Source organism: Zootermopsis nevadensis, unplaced genomic scaffold (genome assembly GCF_977971745.1).
Source record: "Zootermopsis nevadensis isolate Lab colony 2312 unplaced genomic scaffold, Znev_1.0 Znev_ptg000017l, whole genome shotgun sequence".
Taxonomy (NCBI): domain Eukaryota; kingdom Metazoa; phylum Arthropoda; class Insecta; order Blattodea; family Termopsidae; genus Zootermopsis; species Zootermopsis nevadensis.
Genome location: NW_028259149.1, coordinates 12,287,155 through 12,311,648, shown reverse-complemented (window position 1 = coordinate 12,311,648; position 24,494 = coordinate 12,287,155). Strand labels below are relative to the sequence as shown.

At 38.2% G+C, this 24,494-nt stretch overlaps 2 protein-coding genes and 1 long non-coding RNA gene across 10 annotated transcripts; 2 read left to right on the top strand and 1 right to left on the bottom strand.

Annotated features, from left to right (window-relative positions):
- Positions 1-1,063: 1,063 nt before the first annotated feature.
- Positions 1,064-8,353, top strand: LOC110835606 (ras-related protein Rab-32). Its single transcript, XM_022075984.2, has 5 exons — positions 1,064-1,722; positions 3,646-3,841; positions 4,918-5,099; positions 5,910-6,044; positions 7,338-8,353. Exons 1-5 carry the CDS (start codon positions 1,399-1,401, stop codon positions 7,440-7,442), a joined length of 942 nt encoding a protein of 313 aa, XP_021931676.1. The 5' UTR covers positions 1,064-1,398; the 3' UTR covers positions 7,443-8,353.
- A 1,160-nt stretch (positions 8,354-9,513) lies between these two features.
- Positions 9,514-23,939, bottom strand: LOC110835508 (NFX1-type zinc finger-containing protein 1). Of its 7 annotated transcripts, none has more exons than XM_022075806.2 (8): positions 23,809-23,939; positions 17,450-20,038; positions 15,826-15,909; positions 15,699-15,748; positions 14,186-14,401; positions 13,205-13,348; positions 12,768-13,049; positions 9,514-11,176 (listed from the first exon to the last, which is right to left on the bottom strand). In XM_022075806.2, the coding sequence occupies exons 2-8, from the start codon at positions 20,031-20,033 to the stop codon at positions 10,976-10,978; spliced, it is 3,561 nt and encodes a 1,186-aa protein (XP_021931498.1). In that variant the 5' UTR covers positions 20,034-20,038; positions 23,809-23,939; the 3' UTR covers positions 9,514-10,975. The 7 variants fall into 7 exon arrangements, with proteins under 7 accessions (XP_021931498.1, XP_021931484.1, XP_087206574.1 ...); XM_022075792.2 differs by lacking the exon at positions 23,809-23,939 and adding an exon at positions 22,799-23,207; XM_087350448.1 differs by lacking the exon at positions 23,809-23,939 and adding an exon at positions 21,913-22,267.
- On the top strand, positions 9,722-12,771 carry LOC110835612 (uncharacterized). 2 transcript variants are annotated; one of them, XR_002544958.2, is made up of 3 exons: positions 9,722-9,842; positions 11,740-11,829; positions 12,202-12,771. It is a non-coding gene; the product is annotated as an uncharacterized LOC110835612 (long non-coding RNA). The 2 variants fall into 2 exon arrangements; XR_002544957.2 differs by having other exon boundaries at positions 12,194-12,771.
- Positions 23,940-24,494: the final 555 nt, after the last annotated feature.

The following is a 24,494-nucleotide window of genomic DNA, read 5'->3' as shown; positions in this document are numbered from 1 at the left end:
TTAGTGATTGTCATCTGACGCTATTTTATTTATTTACAAGTTCCAGAAATCCAATAGTGGATATAGAACACGTCACAAACTCAAGTATAAAAGCATAAAATCCATACATTAAAGAATTACATCTAGACAAGCAGTGTACTAAATACAAAACAATATAACTAGTATTTTTTATTGTAATAGTTATCCAGTTAGGTACTCATCCACAGTATAAAACGAGTGAGTAATTAAAAAATGCCTTAATGCAACCTTGAACTTTTTAAGATTATTTGAGGTATTCTTAATCTCTATGGGTAATTTATTAAATATCTTTTTACCCGCATAATGAACTCCTTTCTGATAAATAGTTAGATTAGCTTGAGGTAGATACAAATTTTGTCTCTGTCTAGTATCAATAGTATGAGAGTCGATGTTTGATGGAAAAAGAGTTTTGTTTTGTAATACAAACAATGATAAAGAAAATATATATTGTGATGCCAACGGCAAAATATCTAATTCTTTGAATATATTTCTACACGAGACTCTATTGCCACATCCCATCATTGTTCTAATTGCCTTTTTCTGAAGGAGAAAAATAGTGTAACTATGAGATGAATTTCCCCAGAAGATGATGCCATAGCTCATTAAGGAATGAAAAAAAGCATAATAAATTGCCTTTAGTACTGAAGTAGACATATATGGTCTGAAAAACTTACATCTCGTTAAATAGGCCTAAATTGCAATGTAACTGACATTTTTACTCATCTGAGGCTGATTTATGACATAACTACTTTTCTAAGTTTCCTGCGTTTGTTCTTCCTCCTTACCACCTGCCCCTTCCTTCTTACTACTTATCATAATCTGCGTTTCGCTAAATGAAATCAAGCGACATTTTGATCAGTTCCTAGTAAAAACATAAACAAAATAAGCATTTTCTATAACAAATCTTGAGCATGGCATTTTATCCGTGTGACTTTATTTAGGTACATGTAAGCCTATTTTCCAATACGTAGACCTATTTTATCTCTTATATCTTGTTGTTACACACCCTCACCTAACCCACCCCTACCTCTACGTCATAGCTCGTGAAGTCTTCAAGGTCTGAAACTCAGTCTCGGTGTCTTTCATCTAGGCAGCAGAACCTGCAAACAGAGTGAATTCATTGCGTGTGCTGATCCGTTTGTATAATGGCATCATACTGAGTTTTTTTATTATAAATTCTTACAAAGTCGCCCTAATAATTAGCGGAGACTTTTTGTAATTTACCAAGTGTTTTGTTGTTGCTCAATTTGACTTACGGTTTTAAGAATTCGGGCAGGGGTTGTGGCATTGTTAAACAAATTCGTGCAATAGAAACGGCCACAGAAAACGTAGTTTTAATAAAGCAACACCCGATCGCCTATAGAATTTTATCAAACCAAGATGCCGAAACATTATTTCGAGTCATCGGGATCTTCAGAACACCCACAACGATCTCCATCGCAAGGAAGTGGAGTCGAACCAGGAAAGCGAACTGATAGTGAGATTGACCACATTACATATACGTCTTCTGCGAGTGGTAGAACGAAGGAACAGAAATTGAAAAAGGAATCGTATGAGGGTCAGGTGCATTGTGTAACTGGGAGGTCTGCGTTGAACCTACCTATTAGTGACAAGTCGACTACTGCCGTCCAGAGGAAGAAGATAATCAGCCAGCAAGGCTCTGGGGTCGTGACGTGCAGACCACTTCAAGACTACGGTAGCGATGTAAGTTCCATAATATAACCAAATCGTGCGTAATAAACCACTCGAGAATGTTTAAAAACTATAGTATTTGCGAAGAATGCTATTAAATTTACAGTAGATTCATAATGCAATTAGGAACACACCTGTAAATTTCATATTGTTTAATTTGAAGACTACCATTTAGTTTAAAACGCTGAAGAGCAAGTTATACCCAACAAAATTATATTGCCAGTTGCGTGCGTGCTAAAGAATGACCTCGTTGTTCGAGAAAGTGCTGGCAAAAAGAGTGCTCAATAAAATATTTGGACCTGACAAGGATTTAGCGAGTAATTTAGGTTACTCTTTAACGAAGAACTGTGTGATTAATACAGGAAACTGGAATTTGGCCTCTTTGATTGGCTCCGACGGGATTCTCCAAACGGACATTTCTCCGAGTTCTGTAGGGATGCGAAAGGTGTCTAATGGAAGAGGACACCGTGGTAGTCTGTGCCGGTTTCGATACCAGCCGTTGCCACTAATATAAAAGGGCCACTCTGCGGTCAAGTGGTTACATACTAGCCTAATATTCAGGTCCTTGGTTCGATTTCAGACTTTGAAAAGGGCGTACCCGTTGTTCTAGTGATTCGTGTACAGCCTAGTACAGGTGTTCATGTAAGGCTCGATGCACACGAGCGAGTTATTTTCGCGAGCTCGCCGCGTCATTTTCTCGCGCGTTTTAGCAGTACATGTGAAGCAATGGAGCAATGCACACTATGGCGGTGACGCCGCGAGGACGCGGCGAGCAATTTGCGCTCGCCAACCACTGCTGCTTCGCAGCGAGTTCGCCGATCGCCGCGAAGCAGCAGACTGTGTGAAAGCATTGGGCAGTGCACACGTGCTTCGCAACCCTCGCAACAGCTCAGTCACAACCAGCATTTCTAGAGGAGGTATTGCAAGCCTCATCGCAGAATCTTTACTTTTGATGGATGCATCCAGTTTTGCTACTAGCTCATCAAACGACTTTATACTCATAGGAAAATAATTATGAAATTTACTTTCATCTTCTCTTAAATCTGTAAACATTGTCGCGAACGCCCCTTTTAACAGCCGTGAACTAAAGAACGTGTGTGTCCAATACTTCCTATTGCGTTTTTTAAGGATGTATTCATAAACGAAATAGGCAAACACTACACGTTTTTTTCTGTACTCATCCATTTTGGTTGCCATCCAATCTAGTACTGGTGGGAGTTTTTCGGCGAACTCGCAGCGATGACGCTACGTGTGCACTGTCACGGGTTTCCTCGCTGCGAGCTCGCGCGACATTTTCTCGCTCGTGTGCATCGAGCCTAAAGTTCCCATTGTTGTCGGCCAACTTCAACCAAAATTTGAAAAGCCTCGACAGTTTTTCAGAAAACTTGCCACAAATTCAATAAAAATCTGTTTAGCCATTCTCAAGATGGTTTATTTGTAGACAGATGGACTGACAGACAGATAAATTTTAATAGGTTCAATGAAGGGATGCAGATGCATCTAAAACTTACATGATAATATGAGGTTTGAGGTTTTCACGGTGGTGGATATGTTTGTAAGATTTATAATTTTTCACTCTTAATCAAATATTATTAGATTGATTAAATCAATGAGATGAGCAGGCCATTTAGAATGTATGACAGGGATGAGAAATTCATACAAAACTTTAAATACAAATCCTAAAGAGAAGAAGCTACTAGTTATACCAAGGTGTAGGTAGGAGTATAATATTAAAATTTATGCTAAGGAAAGATGGTATGACGAGTAGACTGCACTAAACTGGCCCAAAATAGGATGAAGGGTTGGGATCATACACTATAATCTTCATGTTACATTACATAAAAGACGTGGAATTTCTTAAACAGCTGAGAGAGAATCAGTTTCTCAAGAAGGACTCTGCTCCATAGAGGAAGTAATATTGCTTGTTTCTAACAGTCCACACTGCAAGACCACCTCTTCAAGGTTTTGATTATTGGAGAAAGTGGTGTTGGCAAGACGTCTATCATCAAGCAATATGTTTACAACTACTTCTCAGAGCAACATCCTGCCAACATTGGAGCTGACTATGCCTTGAAGGTTGAAAAGTACAACAAAAACAAAGTGGTAAAACTCCATATCTGGGATACTGCAGGTATGACTGTGTTCTAATAATTTGGTTTGTCCCATGCCCAACAAGTTTAATCCTCTTTTTCAGGCATGAAATGGAGGAGCCAGATTGTGTTGTGCACCAACACTCAAAAAATTGAGAAACAGAATATGGCACTGATCAGCATTTGTACTCCTTAGATGTTCTCATCAGCACTGATAATTCAATATTAGTTATTATTTTGGTTTATGTGGCAGGGATTTTTGACACTCACAGTATGCACCAATTGTGGTCTGTATTACAACAGACTGGTGATATTTGTCTTGGAAGACTGTGACAAAGTTTGTGCAATAAACAAAATAAGACATTTCTTAAGACAGAGAACAAATATTTTTAATTTTTATTGAAAACATATGTATGATAATTGTGGTGCTTAGAACATACATGTTTCTGTAATTAAACTAAAAAAATAAAAACTGAAACATCTTGTCAAAAGAAATGTTGACTTTTGAGACTGTAAAGAAGACAGGAAAGCTATTTGTTTATTATAACTATTTAAAAATTAAATCAAAATTCCTTTCAATAATCTTACTGATCACAATGGCCGTGCAGTCTAAGGCATATGCTCAGACACTAGGATCATGAATTTGAATCCCACTCACTGCATCCACCTGTCTGTTTTCTTTGTTGTTTCTCCTGTGTACATATTGGCCTTGTGATGGTCAGACTCCTACAACAACATACTGAATGCTCAAAATATAAATAATTCCGTAGTAATTAGAACAGGCCAGAAGGCCTCATCCTTAAAAAAGACAAGGTGAAGAACAATGACAATGTTCATAGATACAGTTTTTAAAATGGACAAACATAACCTCAATTAAATGGACTAAATAAAATTTAATCTAACTCATCCCAGCTTGTAACCAAGACCGAGATATAAAAGTGTCAAATTATGAGGAAATATGAAAGGCAGCAGGTTCACGTTTTCAATCGTAGAGACTACTTCCTGGAAACCTTCGATTCTGTGGAACTGTTCAGTTGCTAGTTCATAGTGATGTAATTGTTATAAACATTCTATAATAATACATTTATGTACATCTGAAATATTTCATTAAATGTAGGGGAGGAGCAAACTGGAGACATGGCATCTGCATATTACAAGAATGCATCTGGAGCAATCATTGTATTTGATATAACAAGATATGGAACATTTAAGGAAGTTACCAAGTGGAAGAATCAACTGGAAACGAAAACAGCACAATTAAATGATAGTGCTGTACCATGCATACTACTGGCAAATAAGGTGAGCCTGCAACAATGGATAAAAAAATGGACAGACTTGACTAAATACATCTAAGCTGACAATCTGATCAACCTACCAAACTTCAGAGAAATACTGAATTTGAATCTCTGCTGTGTTATTGGACAGTTAGATAAGGATATTAGTGGCTTTGCATGGTTTCCTAGTAATATAGTACCTTGAAATATGCTTTGATTGTTTTCTTCCTATTTCTAATGATCATCTTCCCTCCTCATTTGGTAACTTTTACACTTTAGACAGTATTGTTAAATTACATATCTGTCGAGTAGTTGAAGACACTGCCTTCTTATAGCAACTGAAGATTCAAGATAAATTAGGCTATTAATTGTGTGTTTTATGCAGTTTTTGGTTCTCATAGAAATGTGAACCAAAATGTACTAAAACCATGAGGTAAAATGTTCCTCTGAAATACTGCTATAACAACCACAAAACTTACACAGTACATCCCAGAAGATAGCAGTCTTGATGTTTTTAACCATCTGGCAGGCAAACATTTTTTATATACATATAGTTTTAACAAGATTACAGATAGATATCAAATGAATATATTTTATGGTCAATTCACAAATTGATACAAGACTGTTCTGTCTAGTGTAATATACTTTGAATAATTTTGTCTACAAGTTACGTTGGAAAGGAAAAGTTTGCATGCAATTAGATTATATTTTTGTTAATTTGTGGTTCCAATGTTAAAGAAATATACTTTGGATGAGGAAGAATTCATGTAGTGGTATTCATGGTGTTGATGGAAGTTTTATTAATTTGAATTATAACCTTAATTTTTAATTTCAGTGTGACTTGCAAGAAATAGAAGACCATGATAAGATCGATGAGTATGTCACAGACCATGGTTACACTACTTGGTTTGAAACCTCAGCAAAAAATAACCTTCACATTGATGATGCTTTTCAGTGTCTCATTTCTCAGGTGAGTCGATTTTTGGATGTAGGACACAACACTGTTTTTATATGCAATTTATTTTAGTCTGTCCAAACATTATGTGGATCCTTTGTCACAATGATTTGGTGCGTTGCATCCTCAAATTGAAAATGGAGGAAACGGTAACCAGATATGAATGGTAACTGTGAATATACTAAAGGACAAGCCATGGACAGCTGACGAGGGATAGTCCTCCAGCCTGGGGGTTGGGCTAACTTAAAACTGAAGTGAGACAGACCAATGTATGAAAACAGACTAATTGAATTATTCTTATGTCAATTATATCTCTGTTTCAACTTCAGAAATGCAAATATAATCATGTAAGATATGAGGTTTTCACAGTGGTGAGTTTAAATATTGCTGTCTTCTGGGTTGTGCCGTGTAGTCTGGTAGATGTCCACCAAGGTTTCAGAGGTCATGCTGCCTTCATCATCAGGGCAACAGCACAACAACCCAAAATACAGCAATCTTCAAATATATTCATGAATGATGCACAGGACAGAATTTTGACAGTCAGTCATTTTCAAGACAAAGTTTTAGTATATGCCTGAAGACTGCAGAATCAGAGAAGACCTCAGACATTAGTCTAAATTCTGGAGAGTTTCAAAGGAAGTTCTTTCTGAATACAAATATAGAGTATGGTTAATTTATATTGTGCATGAATGTTTTATATACCTACTACCTAAAGGTACGAAGAAGTTATTATTTTATAATAGAAGTTACTTCATATAGCAGAATCACTCACAAAAAAACTCATGGCTACTATACTTGGTCAGCTAGTCAGTTTAGTCAAGATATTTTCTGCCTTTTATAAAATCTGAATGTATGTTACCATGTATACAAGAGCCTGCTACCAGCCCATATGTTGAATCCTGAATGAATCCTTACACCTTGTTTGTTCTTCAAGATCTACTCAAGAAACTTGGGCATTCTATATAAAGAAGGAAACAACTAATACAAGATTACTCCCAATTCATGAAAGACATGTTTGCATTAATGAAAGCAAGTAAACCAAGCAGTAACACTAGTTACATATATTCAAGGTACTGAGCTATTCCCAATACCGATCAATTGGATCCAAGAAAGTAGGCATCTCCGTTTTACCTGAATACAAAGGAAGATCCTTTGAAATGTGAATTTTAAGACTTAAAAAAAAATTCAACAGATTATTGACGAAGTCCAAAACAAAGAAAGCAGTAGTTAACTACTGCATGAGCACTGTTACAGTACTTGAATATTACTAATTGTTGTTTATTCTTTTGATTCTCCTTTATGTTGTAGATGTTACTCACGGAAGACAAACTTCATAAAAGACCGAGAAAATTTCAGAACATATATCTCGTTTCAGCAGACACAGGTCGTAGAAACAGACCATGCTACTGCTGAAAACACACAGGATTTACCATGATTTGTAATAAAATACACAGCACAGAAGTTCCACTATAATTTTTGTGCTCATTCTTTTATGTATTATTTTTATCAAAGAAAGATTCAGAAAGGCACATAAATCAGACTCTCTTAATTTTACTTCCTCATGGCCAATATTTGTTTTGAAATTATGTAAATTCGTTAATCATTTTCAAAATTACATTTATAGAATTTTAATACTACTTATCTTATTAGCTTTGTATTGAATTAATTGGATTTTTGCAAGTGGATTTATTGTATGGTGTTCAGTTTTTCACTGTGATTAATTTAAGAGTTATGTAAGTTATGTTTTAAAAGTAAGTCTACGGTACTATGCCTTTGAAGTGAAATGTACTGGTTTGAATGTGTATTTTAATACATAATCAATCGTTACTTTTGAAAAATGAGGCTGAGAGTGAGTCATAATAGAGAATGCAGCACTTGAAAATTTTAATTTTATTTTTAATAATACTTGTGATTGTTGATATAACTGATATTGACAGTGATGCCTTCATTTAATTGCATTAACGATGGTCCCAATCTGTAGAGTGCTTGCCTTGGCAACCCTCAAACTTTTTTGCTTCACCGTGTTCTTGCTGTATATGTAGGCTTGCAAAATGTCATCACTTACAACAGCAAGTGCATGGAACAATCTTGATGTTACCAACAAGAGACTTAACACTGCATGATTATAAAATTCTTGTCACTAATTATATCCCTGAAGATAACATTCTTATAGTGGAATATTATTCTATGGATGTCAGCAAGTTTCAGCTGTACAGAAAAAAATAATGTATGTTCACTCTTATGAATTTATCAGTTTGCATGTAAGCTGTGTACAAGAAATAGAGTGTGAATCATTCAGCATGGTGATAAATGTATGAACTTTCTTCCATTCTTCTTATTCTGCATACCGCTTTCTACATACGTAAGCTTTCAAAGACGTACGTATAGACATGATTAAGGGAAACAAACTAGGATATTCCCTTTGGTGGGGGGGGGGGGGGAAATTGGGCAGGAATAAGCTGAGAGGGGAAAGCTGGGAATATTGAGAATTATATGGTTTTTCACATCAGCACGTTGGTGAGACTGTACATGAACCTTATGCTGTTTAAGCTTAATTTTGCTAGCAAGATCTTGGAAGGTACATGTCTGCATTAATTTTCTGTGTGACAGCTGGCAGTTAAGGTAAGAGTTAATTTGTGTTACTGTATGATTGAGGCAAAAACTGAAATTTCTGCCTAGACAATGCAATGAACAAACTAAATGGAGCAGGTTCCTTGAGAAGCCAATAGTATGCTCAGATGATCAAGAAATTTTCCATCTTTTATGGAACCTGAAGGCTTATTCCCATGTTCACAAGAGTCTGACACTGGTCCTTTTCCTGAGTCAGATGAATTCAGTCCACATCCTCCAACTCCATTTCCCCAAGCTCCATTTTAATATTATCTTCCCATTTACAATTAGGTCTTCTGAATGGCTTCTTACTTTCTGACTTTTCAACCAAACTCTTACAAATATTCATCTTCACAATGTGCATTATGTACCCTACCCATCTGATCCTTGATTTCCTCATCTTAATTCTTGGTGAAGAGAAATTATGGAATTCCTCAATATGCAATTTCCTTCAGTCTTGTTATTCCTTTCAGTTTCAAATACTCTCTTAAGCATTATCTTCTCAGACATTCCAATCAGTGTTCTTCCCACAACGTGAAATACCAAGTATGTTTTATCTTCATATATCACAGACCAGTTTCCTTAGTAGCACTTAATACAGCTGTGTTTTTCTTTGATATTTTTGTTTCGCCCAATAAATTATCATGAACATAGAAAGTGATGTGTTCTGTGCAATCCCCAGGCCTCTGTTTTCTTTGATATTCCTGTATTCTAAAGCATCTCCTTGTTGCAGACCATTCTGAATGGAAAATAAGTAGCAGAAGTCCCTGCACCTTTAAACTGAGGTGAAAGTTTAAGAAAAATGTTGGTGTAACTGTAGTAGCATAACAGATATTTTAAGAGAAGTCAAGAGACCAAATTAAACACCAAAATGTGCAGATGGAAGTAAATATTTATTCAGCAGAGGGAATAATTAAAAGGACAATAATGGGCTCCCAAAGCAAAGATTACACTATCATACACCATTCAGAAAATTGCTACAAGGTTCAAACAAGCTTCAGTGTAATCAGTAAAGGCAGAAAAGAAGATATTCATTCCACATGCAAAAGATAAGAGAATGGACAATAAATCTCCCAAAACACCAGTGCAAAGCAAAGAATACAGAATCACAAACCTTTGAGAAAATGGCTATGGAGTTTTAACAAGTGTCAGCCTAACATGTGAAGGCATAAAACATTCTGCAAGCAAAAGAGAAATTAAAAGGTAATAAACATCTACACATTATAAGGTGTATTTGTACATGGTGGCACAAAATATTAGTCATTTACATAACTCAATGCATAGCTGACAATCCAGGAGTAAGCATGAATGTATTTAGAGTATACCTGCCCACACATCATTGGCTGCCAACTCCAGGCTATCTCATTAGAATCTTCATTTTCACATTTACTCAGTATCTTTATAAAAATATGAAAATAATGTATGTCAATAACAAGGCCTATAAAGAACACACAAGACAGGTCAAACATTTATGGTTATGTGGGTACTAACACTTTTTAACTTTAATCTGCCTTAAATATGGTTTCAAATTCTTTCTTATTTGTATTTATGAAGTGCACTCTCACTGTGGTATCCAAATTAGGTGTTTTGATATTACTGTTGTGTGATGAATGGTTTAGAAAGTTTTAACAGTAAATCCATTCACAATATTAACAGGAATGTTCTTCAAACAGGTAATTATATGAATAAATGTAGACAACATATTAATATATATATATATATATATATATATATATATATATATATATATATATAAGAATCTGTGCAAAATATTTTTTGTTTTTGTGAATAATACCGTTTAATTGCATGTGAGACAAAGTCACCCAGCATGATGCGAGTGCGCGCATGCGTGCATGTTAGGCTGGATAGTTTATATCAAAACCAGCTTTAGGGTTTGGAATTTAAACTTTATTGTATGGAGTGTATTGTAACAGGTAGTTAAAACCCTCATATTATGGAACTACAAGCCAGACATTAACTCCAGGGGTTAATGGGTTATTGGTATGCTAATGTGATGCATGACCAGCTGGACAACATGTAAGCAGCGGCATATAGAAAAGGTTAAGAAGCCCCAATATTAAATTACATAAAAATTTGTTCTGCAAGAAAGGTCTTTCATGTGTATGAAAAGCAGTACAAGTACATAAATATGTTAAAGCTTGAAACTTGAACTGAACCCAAATAAAAAGTCTGAAAATAGTTTAAAAGTGATAATGACAACAGGTGAAAACTGTCCAGTATCATTTCTCTCCATCACATTATCACACCTGGAACTAATGAGCCTTCTGTTCACATGATGAAATTCAATCCTTAGACTCAAGAAGACTCGGTGCTTCTCAAGTGGTTGGCAACCAGGTGTGCTCTTGCTGATGTTGCTTGCACTGGTATGAATCATGCTGTAGATCACTGATGTGACACTGCTTGTGGCATGTGTGGCCACACTTCAGTGTGTAGTTACATGGAAGCATGCAGCCCCCCTCGGGGATCTGTGAAAAGTCTGATGCGCTTGATACTGCTGTTAGCTCATCTGGATGCACCTAGAACAAGTACAAATTACATCAGTGTCCTGCCACTACAACAGTTTACTTACTCTGGACACAAAGACTGAATTATATGAAAGATATGAACATATATATAGAACAACAAGTTAATTAAACAAGTTGGGAAATGTGCACACCCTCAAATATACTTACCAAAAAAATGTACTGGGCATAAAACATATTTCAATTTTTCTACAAATTTTATTCTTCACAATATTTTCTCCAATAAATATTCAGCTGGTTGTATGTGAGTTAAACTTGAGATGTGTGCAGAAATGTGAGTATGTCTTCATGAAAAAATAAATTATTACAGTCAGATCTTAACGACTGTCATGTTCTGACAAATTTTAATAAACCTCAACAATACGAAATTAAATGAAAATCCATTCAGCAGAAGAGTTCGGTAGACAGATAACTTGCTATTGTGTATTGTCATAAGCCAACATAACCTTATTTTTTAGAGACTTATGAAAATTTCCACACAACGGCAAAATATTTGGAATAATATTTTGAAGCATTTTTTAACTAGTAACAGAAGAGATAATATCTTCTTCTTTCAGTGCGCAGACTTCTACCATATATGATGGTACACATCAGACACGTGATAGAAATATGAAGATTTACAGCACTAGCTGCAATGGAAACTGAATGTGAGTATTTTTAATTTTTATCCAGGAAATGTTAATATGCCTGCTATTTTTTACCCTTTGGTACATGGTGGTGAGATATGTAACGTTCTTAGGTCAGGCACAATTTAGTGAATTTCGTTAATGATGTCTGTTCACACAAAACATCAAGAGTAGAGTAAAAGCAAGAATCGTAACAAAGCATTTTCATTGTGGAGCCATACAGTCTGGTAGGTGGTCAACAGCATTCAAAAGACAATTCACTTTTTCACCACTGTGAAAATGTTAAATATCATATTTCAGGTTATGCTACTTATTGATAATAAGATTTGAGGTGTCACAGTAGTGAAAATTCAAATATTGGTCTTTGCATTATGATGCCATGTAGTCTTTCAGGTGACAGGAAATGGCATCATGACCTAGATGACCACAATCCAAACTATTTACTGGTGTCTGAAAACAGTGTTGATAATATTTGACCTCAAGAGAGAGGAAATAACAGGAGAATGAAGTGCAGCTCACACAGGGCAGATGAGAAATTCCTACAAAAGTTTAATCAGAAAAATGAAAATACAACTTAGGAGACATATGAAAGGACAATATTCAAATATGTATTAAAGAAACTATGTGAAATCTGAGTACATCTGGCTCAGAATAGAATCCAGTGCCAGATTGTTGTGAACATGGTACTGAATTTTCAAGTTCATAAAATGCAAGAGACTTGACCAGCTGAGCAACTAAACAGCCACAGTGCAGCCACTTCATGTTACAGATAGGGATATGATAGCTGTTTTCAAATTTATACAAAATGGAACCACACACCTCTGTCTAGTGCTGAAGTTCAGAACATGTCAAGCTACACCTCTACTCCCCCATTCATCTGCCTGGTATGGTGCATAGTTAAGCACCAGGTATACCTGTTTCTTTACAAAGAGGTACTAAAGTATAAAACACTAGCTCACCTGACACCTGAGTAGCAGCTGCAGGCCAACTACATCAGACTTCTCCAATGATTTCTGGACTAAATGCCAGACTGTGTTGCTTTTGGCAAGCTGCTGCAGATTGCTGATAACATACAAGCCCTCCTGTGCACGTGTCAGCATCACGCTGATGTATTCTGCAGTGCTTGGCCGTGATCCTTCCTGATGCACTGTAGAGACCAGCACTATCTTGCATTCTTGGCCACGGAAGTCTTCAACCAGTAAGACTTGCACCCCTTGCATCAGTAATGAGCTCTCACATTCCTGTGGGAAACATCACATCAGAATATTTTAACCTCTCTAGGAAGTCACTAGCAAGATAAACAGCAAGTTGTTACATTCCAGAGGGAAAAATCATATCACACTTGCCAAAGTCTCCAGTAAATTCCTTAGAAAGCCAAGCATTATGCAGTTCTCACCTTCTGCAGATACTGTTGCTGGCTGGGGTATGTTGTAAGAATTGTTATATCCTGCGTATTATAGCCTTGCAAGACCAAGTGGTGACACAGTGCAAGCAGAAAGTCAGCCTCATGCAAATTCTGGTAGTCAGAGACATTGCCAACCTAGCCAAACAAAAACTGACTAATGAACAAAAATTTCAAAAAGATACATTGTTTTGGTAGATGAAGATGGATTCACAAATACTGGAGGAAACTATCATTACATAACTATCTCAGGTGCTCAGACTGGACCCTCCTGAATGGACCACATCTTTGTAACACGAGACAGTGGGAACACACCTCATGTTTTGATAGGACACATGAAGGAACATACCTCAGGTATGTCAGATGAGGTAAGGCACATATTTCATTTTAAGTTATTATAAATGAATTCACTCCATGCAGCAGACTCTGTCTTGAGAACCTGACAGTCCCTACTGGTCAAGGAATTCACTGCCTTTTATGAAATCTGAAGGCTTGGTAACATACTCGCAAGAGCCTCACACTGGACCCTAACCTCAGCCAGTTGAACCCAGCCCACATCCTCACATGCTTCTCAAGAATTCTGTAATAGAATTCCCTTAAAAAACATGAAATATGTTTAATGACACTAGTGTAGATACAACCTCAGTGGTTTGCATGATCTTCATGTTGGTATTATCAATTGTAGTAAATTAAAAAGCATGAAAGAAGGCAAGTCTTCAGCAGTGTGATGTTCATACTTAGTTTCACCATAAATTTGTTCACGATGATGATGCTGTTCTTCTGGGTTGTGATGCCATGTAGACTCGTAGGTAGGTACCAACGTTTTGGAGAACCATATGTCTCCAGCTTCATTCCTGAAGATACTGGTATTTACATGTAAGTCTATACAGCATCACATCTCAGAAATATATGTTGGGCTACAAAGGGCATTTGTATTGTAGGAGTATTAAGCCATTCTGCAATACAGGCATGTACCTTGACTCCCAAATGTTCATGAGTAACAAAGAACACATTCTGGTTGACACCCTTCACTTTGCTTATGTTAATAACACTGCTGTGGTCCTCCAATCCAGGATACAGTGTTGGCACGATGACTCTGGCCACCTGCGACTGCATGCGATGCTGTGATTTGAGTTCTGAGATAGGTATCCCCTTTTCAACCAGTCTGTACACTAGGCTGTGCAAATGAGGCTGTAAAGACAGGATGTGCATGTAGCTTCACAGTTCATCAATATCTGTATTAATTTCATCAGCATTTTGTGGAACTTACCAATATATTTTATTTTAAACAATTTTTGAGAAAACTTAATCCATGAAATTCTGTTTGTCATCTGAAGTAGGGCTCACACTGGTCTAGTATCACACAAAATGAAATTTACTCAACAACTTATGGTGTAGAACCTTCCAGTAACGAATTTAATCTGAATGGATCCAGTTTTGTATATGAAACATGTGTATGTATGGACAGACATCATCTCCTTGTTTACCAAAGAAAGTGGGAAGTGGTTAGTACTCTTGCTATATTCAGGTCTTTGGTTCAAATCTTAGCCCAGAGACCAAACTCTCCTAGCTTACGTTTCCATGATTTTAATCTGACACCTCCAGGAAAATCTGGGACAGTGCCTTAAATTAGGACATGACTGCTTCCTTCCAAGTCCTTTCCAATTCATTATTCACTAATCATCCATCATTCGATGTAGTAAAGTCTGAGCTACTGATAGTGTCGTTAAATAAGCGATGAATTTCCTTGTTAAGTATTAATTTATGCATTCTGTGCAAAAATAAGATGTCCTTACACAAAACTGACAAGTGTTCTGTGAGTTTCATTTCATGCACCATGTTTACTATCAATGGAATAATACCATTATAATAAAATGGAAGTTATGAGAGGAGCAGGAGGAGACAGTAGACAAGGAGAAATTAGATTAGTTTAGGAATGTTTATCCTGTCTCCACTGTTTTATTTCTCATGAGGCCTTCACTCCCAAAGTTTACTTATTCCTCTTTAATTAAGTCTAAATACGAATACAACATAAAATTTATATTAAAAGAAAATCCTGAATCTTTATAGTCTGAAAAATAAAGTAATTATGTTTATTACATTTTTTTATGGTTCCTCTCAGTCCCTGCTGGCAAACACTTGGAATGTATGTTTAAGTAGGCCACAACTGTTTCAGTCGTACTTCTTTGCATACATATTCATAACTGAAATGTTATTCATCAATAAATAACCTTGCAATTACTAGTGTCTAATCCATACAAACCTGTTTCATTCTTGGACTCACTTCTCAAAGAAGTCTGCAATAAAAGTCAGGGCAAAAATCAGATAGCAGAGATATATCTTGTGACGTAGAGACTAAAACTATGTCTAAAAACTGAGTTGGTTTTTGAATCCTAGTAACAATGAATACTTTTTGTCCATTCATATTCCCCAAACCAATTAAATCCTGAATATGGTGTCACGTAATGTATTGGCCTCTTACACTCACCAAATGGGCCTTTTGGAGACTTGCTGCATCTTGGACAGCCCTTGGCTCTCCTGAAACAACCAGACATGTGAAGCACATATACCTCCAGTCTGTACAGCAGCAAGGTATCCAAACACGGAACACTTACCCAGTAACACAATCCGCTGGCAGGACTGTGGGAGACAGGTCACTAGCTGAGCCTCTGTTATGTTGGTAGCCTCATCCACAATCACTGAAACACACAACTACTCAGTCTCTTAAACTATTAATGAATGAATGAACGAGTGGTTTGTATTTTAAATTGACTATAATTTATTCAGACATTTCATTATAACACAGTTGCCAACAGAAATATCCATATTTGACTTTATTTATTCTGTAGTGGCATAACACAAGAACACAACTTTGACCATACAAAAATTACATTAAAAAATCTAAAAAAAATTGTAAATTGCATGCACATGTTCTTAAAATGTTGGTGTTCATTCTTTTATAATATTACATAGTTCTCATTATTAAAACTACTTATATTTTTTGTTGTCGTTTCTTGGCTCTACAGCCCAGTTGTGGGTTTTCGCCACCTCCTTTTTCGGAGGTTTCTTGGTCTTGGAGTGTGCATTTACGAGTAGTAAGTGACCATCCCACTGACTCTGCACAATTTCTACTCAATCCTGATTTGACACCAGAGTCATCTAGTAGTTAATCAGGAGACTTGGGTGAGAAATGGCCGCTGAATTTTGCTTCGAAACATCTTGTATCATGCTTGCAAAGTTCTTTTACATGCCATAAATCTATGACATGGGACCGCCGGCTTTACTTCTCCTCTGAAGGAAGTTGTGCTACGAGTTTTTATCACCTTAAAAATCCATCGATTGAACCCGCGAACCACTAGTCCGCCAAGGGCAACACTACTTATATTTAGGGAAACAAAATTAATACTTTAGATTTTATATACGAAGAATTCAGATATTTTGAAGTGAAAACACTAAATTCATTCTTGAATTAAAATTGTAGCTAGCTTTTGGTTTAATCTCTTCCATTTTGTTCAGTTCCTCAATTATAAAATGATCCTTCATTGTCTGCACAGCATCTTCAAGAGCATACTTCATTGTCCTTTCCCACCACCTCTTTCCATTGAATGCATTATTTTATGTAAGTTGTCTGCTATATTGATCATTTCATTATTATACAATTCATCAAAGTGTTCATACTCTGCAGCAAAATAACCAAAAACCATTGAAATTTTAGTCCAATACAGTCTCACTTTCACTGCATAATAATAATAACAAGGACAACAGTATGGTAATTCCTTATTGTACAACAGTTGTTATTACCATGACTGTTTGGCGAGCATTTCAAAAGTACTGTATTAATATATTTCTGTTCCCTTTTGCTTTCATTTCCTTTTCCACCTATGATTGTTCCTATTTCATCCCTAATCCTAGAAAGTTTTTTCAGTGTCCTTCCCATTTCTTTTTATCCAACATCTTTTTCATCCCCATTGTCCAGAACAGTGAAATATGTACTGATGTATGTGACGAGTTGCAGAATAGCCATCACTGGAAGTTGCATAAAAATGAATTGGTCACATGAATTAAAGTTAATAAGAGGGGGCAGGACCAGGCAAAGGCACACGAAAACATGAAACCACATGCCTGTCTTTCCTTAACAGGCTAGATTATATCATATGAAAATTTGCTTTGATAATGTGAACTGGATGGAACTAAAATGTATTCACTGTTGTTAGGAGTGTTGGAACTTTTGCCACATACCTGTCTTAGGTGCCAACTTCTCCAGTAGAGACCTCAGCTTTGTGGCCTCCTCTGCTGTTACTCCAACTACTGCCCTCTGTTGAGCTATCTGAAGGTCTATGAGCTGGTCTGCAAGTTTGAGCTTCCTGTCCTCCAGAATGAGCTGAGCCTGCAGATATGACATTTTGTCTAACAGTCTGGCACGCAGAGAAGTTACCCATGCAAAATACAGACCCCAGCGCTCATCTGGTTTAAGCTGCCACACATCACGGCAGGTCCTCAGTCTATCACTTGGCAAAGTCCCTGTCAACCGCGTCCTGAGCCGCTGTAACTTGAAAGCCAGAAGACGGTACAACTTCCTTTGAATATGCGTCTCCTGTGTCACATCTTCTCCACTCCCCCACTGTTCCTGCAGTTTCCTGATATTAGTGGTCACATCAGAACGCTGCCTTTCCACATTCTCTAAGCGTTCTGCCCACCTGAGTGATGACTGCACAGCAGACAGCACAGTATGTTCGGACAGAGGGGAGATGCCACTAAATGATACATGGCTATGTGGGATGGGCTGCGCATCAGAAGGCTTTGCTTCATCTATAAGCCAACTGTAGAACACACTGTTAATGTTTGGTAGACGTGTGAAACTCCAAAAGTGTGCATCACACACCACACCGCTCTCCCGAAGAGATGACAGTGACACCACACCATCATTGCGTGCCAACAGAGCCAGATCTAATTCCAGTGTCCTGAGGTGCTTCCACATGACATTCTTTTGCTCACACAGTTTCCTTCTCTGCTGGTTATGCTCATGCTTCGTCCTGTCGGAGAGCCGTGCAACACTGAGCGGGGCCAGCTGCCGCAAGAAAAAATCCAACCCGCTGTGTGATTTGCATATTACAAGAACTGGTGGCCTTGAGTTACGCGCCACTGTGCATCCAACATATGTCTTTCCAGAACCTGGGTGTCCCAGAACCACACACAGCTCATGAGTGAGAGCACTGCTGAAGGCCTCATGCTGCCATGAGTCGAGATCAGACTGCTCTTGTATCTGATGCTTGTGCACAATTACTGTGGCACCTTCCACTAGGTACTGCTTCAGTGGCACCACCTGCAACTGCTGCAGTGACAACAGCACACTGACAGAGGGCTCTGCAAACAGCCCACTGTCAGCCATCACATACTTTTGCTCAAACAGTTGCCTAAGGACAAAGTTACCAAAAAGCCACACTACAATCTGGCTGTCAGCACGGACAACAGTGGCAAACAGAAGTGATCGGAAACCATTGCAACTAAAACAGACAAGTGTACCAGTGGTGAGATGGTCCAAAGGTGCAAGACTTGTGGCCAGACACAGGCGATCATCAACAACAACCGGGCTCATGAACTGCACGTCTCGGAAAAAGCGCATGTTACACTTGAGCTTGATTGCTGCATTCTCTGAATCACGGAAGCTCCTGATACCATCGCGAATACGACCCATGAAAGCTTCATACAGAGAAAAGAACAGCACAGACAAATAGCGCTGCTCAACACTGGTCACTGTAACTTCCGCACCACCCGAAGAGGACTGGAAGGCATCTGCCTGTAGTGGCAGCACAGGTACAGACCGAAAGTTTTGCTTGGTAAACCTGGCATCTAGCTCCTCTAGCTTGTGCATATGCTCTGCCAATTTCGCCTGCAATCTAGTGAACCGATCCTTAAGTGCAGCATCACCAGAAATTTCCACTATCTGCAGGGATATAATAAGGGCATTCTGAAACTGGGTGCATATACTGCTTGGTAGAGACTTGAAGGTACTGAGGCAGAAGGTTGCAAAGTCACTCAGAAAGTCTGTGTCTGGTGCAGAACTGCTGACAAAGACCTCAATCTCATGCAGGAACTCGGGCTTGCATATCTGCACCAGCTCAGCTGCCTCCTTTGTGCCCACATAACCCCCATACCTCTGAGCTAGCAGCTTCATCACTACTGCCACTGTCACCCTTCTGTCATTCGTGTTTGGCACTTCTTTGCTCTGGAAGGTCCCATTCTCTGAGCCACTTTGCCCCAGTCTGTGACGTGACACTCCAGTTCCAGGGTTTCTACCACTCTTGTGGATACTTGCCTCACAGATACTTTGCCCTAGTCTGTATTGTGATGATTTGGGACCAGGAAAAGTACCTCCCTGATGGGTCCTATCTACTGAGCGACTTTGTCGCTGTCTATCTTGTAGTGTTCGAGGTTCAGTGCATGCAACCTCCTTGTGAGTTTTATCCTGTGCGCCACATTGTACCGCTCTGTTTTTTAATTCGTCAGGTTCTAGGAATGCACCCCTCTTATGTGTCTTATCTTTCAGTTCTCTATGCAATCCTCCATATTGCAACACTTTAATTCCAGGAGATGTAACCCCTTTGTGTGCCCTGTTCTCCGAGCTGCTACGCCACACTTTGTTTTTTGTTTCTCCATGTCTAGGGGGTATGATCTCCTGGTGGGTCCTAACCTCTGAATCACTACGCCTCCATACTCTATGTTGGCTGGTGGTAGATGCCCTCCTGCTCCTTGAATCATGTGATTGTGATTGGTGATGGTTCCTCTTCACTTTTCGATCTTCTTTGTTCTGATTGTCAGTCATCGTAACTGAAAAGCAAAAGTATTCCAGTGTCATGAAGGAAATATGAAGGCAAGAAAATTAAGCAAGCACATCATCAGTGTTGGATGACTGTGATAACAGCATCACATGACCATGATCATGACTTCACTCTATTAGATATAAAGTAGGACAGACTGTAAGAAAGAAGATCAGAGAAAAACAAAAAAATAACTGAGAGATGGGTAATTAGGTACTTTTTGAGTACTGGGGTGCCATCCTGGCACTTTGTTCAAAACCACTGAACTCAAATGGGCAAGGGCAGGCAGGCTTGGAGGCCCATCCCTGGAATATAAGATATGGAGAACACCTCTCTAAAAACTTTAAAAAAAAATATGCATTATAAAAGTCAGAACTCGTAGCATGTATAATTTGATTTGTAGAACTACACCCCTGCATCAACCCATATATAATGGGTATAATGAGATGTTGATAATAAGTTTCAGAGATGAAACAGTTAGGCAGATACACAAACATACAGGAACTTCCCATTATGTATTCATTTCATGCAGTTCAGAAGTAAAAACAAAAGCGTAACACTCATTAAGAATCTCGTGGAAATAAATTTGACTCAGTTTACCCATTTCATAAATATTTACAAAGACAAACATTATACAAAATCAAGTTATATGCCGATCCTGTTTGTCCAATATCACACTTGCACATTCATTACTTCTGGACAATGTGGCCCTTACCGAAAGTTCATAAAAATTAAACACGAGTAATTTCACATTATGCTCTTACTTTTATGTGTAACATCTTCCAATTTGGTGAATATAGTTGTAAAAGTTTATTCAACACATACTGATTGGTAAGGACGAAAAAACATTACATTTCATCACAATCGATAAAAAATAGTACAAAAAGTAAAGCTGTCACACTAAACGTCATGTAGGCGTATGGAGGGCGAGAAGGTATAGCTCCTAAATATTAACCTCGGAACAAGATAGGGGTGTGTGTTCAGCGACACGCCTCGGGTCTGCTTTGCACCCGGGACAGTGCCACGGTACCCATTGGACACGATGCTGGGTGTGCCCCAGACCCGTTGAAAAGTATAATAAATAAAAAAATAATTGCTTAAGAGACGCCAAACTAGTGCACAGTTATTACTTACGTTTTGTTTCTCAACTGATAACTGTAACTACGTAATACCCTGTCATCACGTGACGCTTTACCAAAGAATCGGGGCTTCCTGTATTGTCGGCATTATAGATCGACCCCTGGCACTATCGAAGGACAAGCAACTCCGAGTTCTAGTTTCTCGACTTTATGACGTCATCGATTATCGGACACCCTTGACTCCGTGATAAGTTTTCAGAAAGCATAAAAAGAAATACTAAGCACAATAGGAATTTTCAAAATTCAGACAAAATTTCTTTGTATTGATACTTTCGGAATATTCTTTGTTGCTATCTTTATTTTTACTGTCCCATGATCAGTGTATGGACATGAAGATTTTCTTTGCGCTACAATATTATTATTTCAACATAGATTCTTAGACTCACTCAAATGTAAGACGAACCTCGATTGCAGAAACTTTAAAATGTGAAAAAGTACATTTTAAAATCAAAGTACTACGACATTTATAATTTTCTTTAAAATAATGGGGGTGAATTTGATGCGCACAGGTAATTAAAATTTGAAGTCCTGTTTGCTTGTTTCAACACGTCACCATATAAGTTCTGTGTGCCATTGAATGACGGATCAGACAGGCAGGATTGTTTAGGAAGTGGTGAACAAAACCAATAGTTTGGATAAGCAAACAATAAGTGGTCATGGTATGAGTTAAAATACTTTTCCAACATTTATGAAGAGGAACTGTGGAAGACGGCAGTCTGGAGTATGAGCTGCCGAAATGCGTTACCTTCGCAAGGTAGAGTGGAAGAATAGCAGAGATCGCATTCGCAACCAGACGATTCGTTAGTGCACGAAGCCAGAGATGAGGGACGCAGATCGAGAGGCCTTCCCCGCCGGAAGTGGCTCGACGACGTTTCAGACGCTTTGCAGGAGCGAGGTCTCAGTCTCACAGAAGGAAATGGCGCCCCTTAATCCTCGACACCGATAGGTTCAAGTGGACGGCTTACGATAAGATAAGAGCAGGATCTTTTTCCCACTACGCGCGAACCTTTGGTAAAGTATCGTATCCCCAGTTTTTCGCTCGCACATGTTATACTAAAACTATCTAAATCACCTGTTAGCCCGTCCTTTTTCGAACATTTTTGGACAGTTCGGTCAAAGGAGATGGGCCCCAAGCAGCATACCAATGGGTATTGGGGATAAACTGGCCGGAGCATTCAGCTAACCACTTATTTCTACCTTGTGTTATGGCTAATGATGTTTGAAGCGTTCTACCTCCATGCGCCTTTGCACTTCCGCAGCGTGGTACTTCAGTCAAGGGGCAACTTTACCGTACCATTATCCACAATATTTATTTATTTACATTTTATTTAACGACGCTTTTTCACTAGCTTAGACTATATAGCGTCGATTACCCATGATGGGTGGGAGTAATGGACGTTAGTAGTTCTTATTAGAGCAATTGCAGTTATAGTTTGTTCGCATGCAGCAGAAAGTATATTTTGCGAGAGACATTGAAGTCATTTGATAGGGATGCATTATCAGATAGTAAGCCCATGCTAAGTGTTTCCTCTCTGGTCCGACACTTGACTGATCTCCGAGATAAAGTTCTCCAGTTTTAGTAAAACCGTCGATAAGGTCCAATGTGATCACATTCTGACAACTCAACTTACCTAACATTACAAACCACTTCCATATTAGTAGAAATTACTTTGCCACAAAAACGAACGCAGCGCTCTGCCCAGTTACGAGGGTTTTCGTCCGTTGTTCTTACATCACAGCTGTCTTCTCAGCGTATTCTCAAGACAATGGCAGTTTTATCAGCGCCTTAGAAATCGCTGACATTTCGTCACGTCCGTTTTATCACTACGTGTAAGATCTTAAAACACAATGATATTTTACTTGCAGCAAGCGAACCTCTACCAGCAAGCAATACGCCACATCACTTGTCAGTATTCTCTGCTTGTTGAGAGTGTAAGAGAGCCGGGAGATCGTTAGCAAGGGTAATTAATGTGTAAAGAGAGAAACAGAAACAAACTTAATAAAATTGCTTCTCCAAAATTGACCCTGGTAAAGCGTAAACAAAAACGCCTTGCTGTGAGTCCGTATTAAAAGCTCTACTGTACGATCTGATTAAACAAAATAAGTCCACATATAGAAAGTATGTCCTATGGGATTTGATCAGAATATGGGTTTACGTAGTGAAACTGTTACCTTACCTTCCCCATCCACAACCGGTTTAACCACTAAACAAAGTAGGATGATACTTAGAAACGAAAACTGCTTAAAAGAGAATATAATGAGCGCCTAAAAATAGAAAGAGCACAACAGAAGGAAACAGTAAACATGTACTTTTTATCTCGTGTGAGTGTACATATAGTTGATGTGCGTGTGTAGTGAAGTCGACGGTGTGACCAGTTAACACAATTTTGGTAATACTAATGCCAAATTTTCATTTTCTGAAACTAACTGGGGAAGGAGGAAGGCTGAAGATTCGCCTGTGGCCCCAAATAAGCTGACCCTGTCGTCATGTTGAAACAATTGAAAGTATACACGATGAACAAACAAGCACAACTGAAGAAACCATTGAACTAATAATTATAATTATTCAGTACAATGGCGTTGAATGTTTAGTTGTCACATTTCTGGACACAGTAGAAAATAAATATTTTTGTGGTAATACCTGTAATATCGGATTATTTGGTTCGGACGGTCCTCGATTCAGGAGGAATAAGGAAACAATTTCGGGATACGGAGATAAGCGTGCGTACGTTATTTCTCTAAATCCTTTTAGGGGACTACAGGGACAAAAGGCAACGTTAGCAGACGAAAGCTCTAAATCTACTATAAAAATTTCTGATTAGTCGTTGTCGTCAACCAATTTGTCGTCAAAAAAAATGACGTCATCAACAATGTCAACAGATATTTGTTTACACGGCATTGTTGTGGAACACAACAATGCCGAGTTTAGTGTCTTACTTAAGATTTTAAAACGCAACCAACCCCCCCCCCCCCAAAAGGGGTTGGTTGCTTTTTAAAAACTTGACCAGCCCCTCCGAGGAGCTCCGAAAGGAGCGTTCTGCCCTAGTATTAAGAAATTTCGCCTCATCTAGTCTGTAGCTGTCATTGTTCAAAAGTAAATGACTGAGCGGTGCCACACATACATCGAATTTTAATTTCTTTATGCGTTTATTGTTGCTGCAGATCCCTAGCGAGATTCAGAGTAACAACGTCATACATTCACTTGTCGCTGAATGCTGCAGATTAGTACAAATATACAGTAGGTACCCTTAAAATGTTACAAACAACCACTGGTAAGAATTGCATGCCTAAATATTTTTAAACGGTTAAGCTTTCAACCGCACCATA

Bases quoted from the DNA above. Each gene is read 5' to 3' on its own strand.
- LOC110835606 (XM_022075984.2), top strand. From the start codon at position 1,399: ATGCCGAAACATTATTTCGAGTCATCGGGATCTTCAGAACACCCACAA. The intron at 1,723-3,645 runs GTAAGTTCCATA...TGTTTCTAACAG, and splicing joins TTCAAGACTACGGTAGCGAT to TCCACACTGCAAGACCACCT. The intron at 3,842-4,917 runs GTATGACTGTGT...CATTAAATGTAG, and splicing joins CCATATCTGGGATACTGCAG to GGGAGGAGCAAACTGGAGAC.
- LOC110835508 (XM_022075792.2), bottom strand. The intron at 15,910-17,449 runs GTATGTGGCAAA...TGTGTGTTTCAG, and splicing joins GAAGTTGGCACCTAAGACAG to TGATTGTGGATGAGGCTACC. The intron at 13,349-14,185 runs GTACATGCCTGT...TTGTTTGGCTAG, and splicing joins ATGAACATTTGGGAGTCAAG to GTTGGCAATGTCTCTGACTA.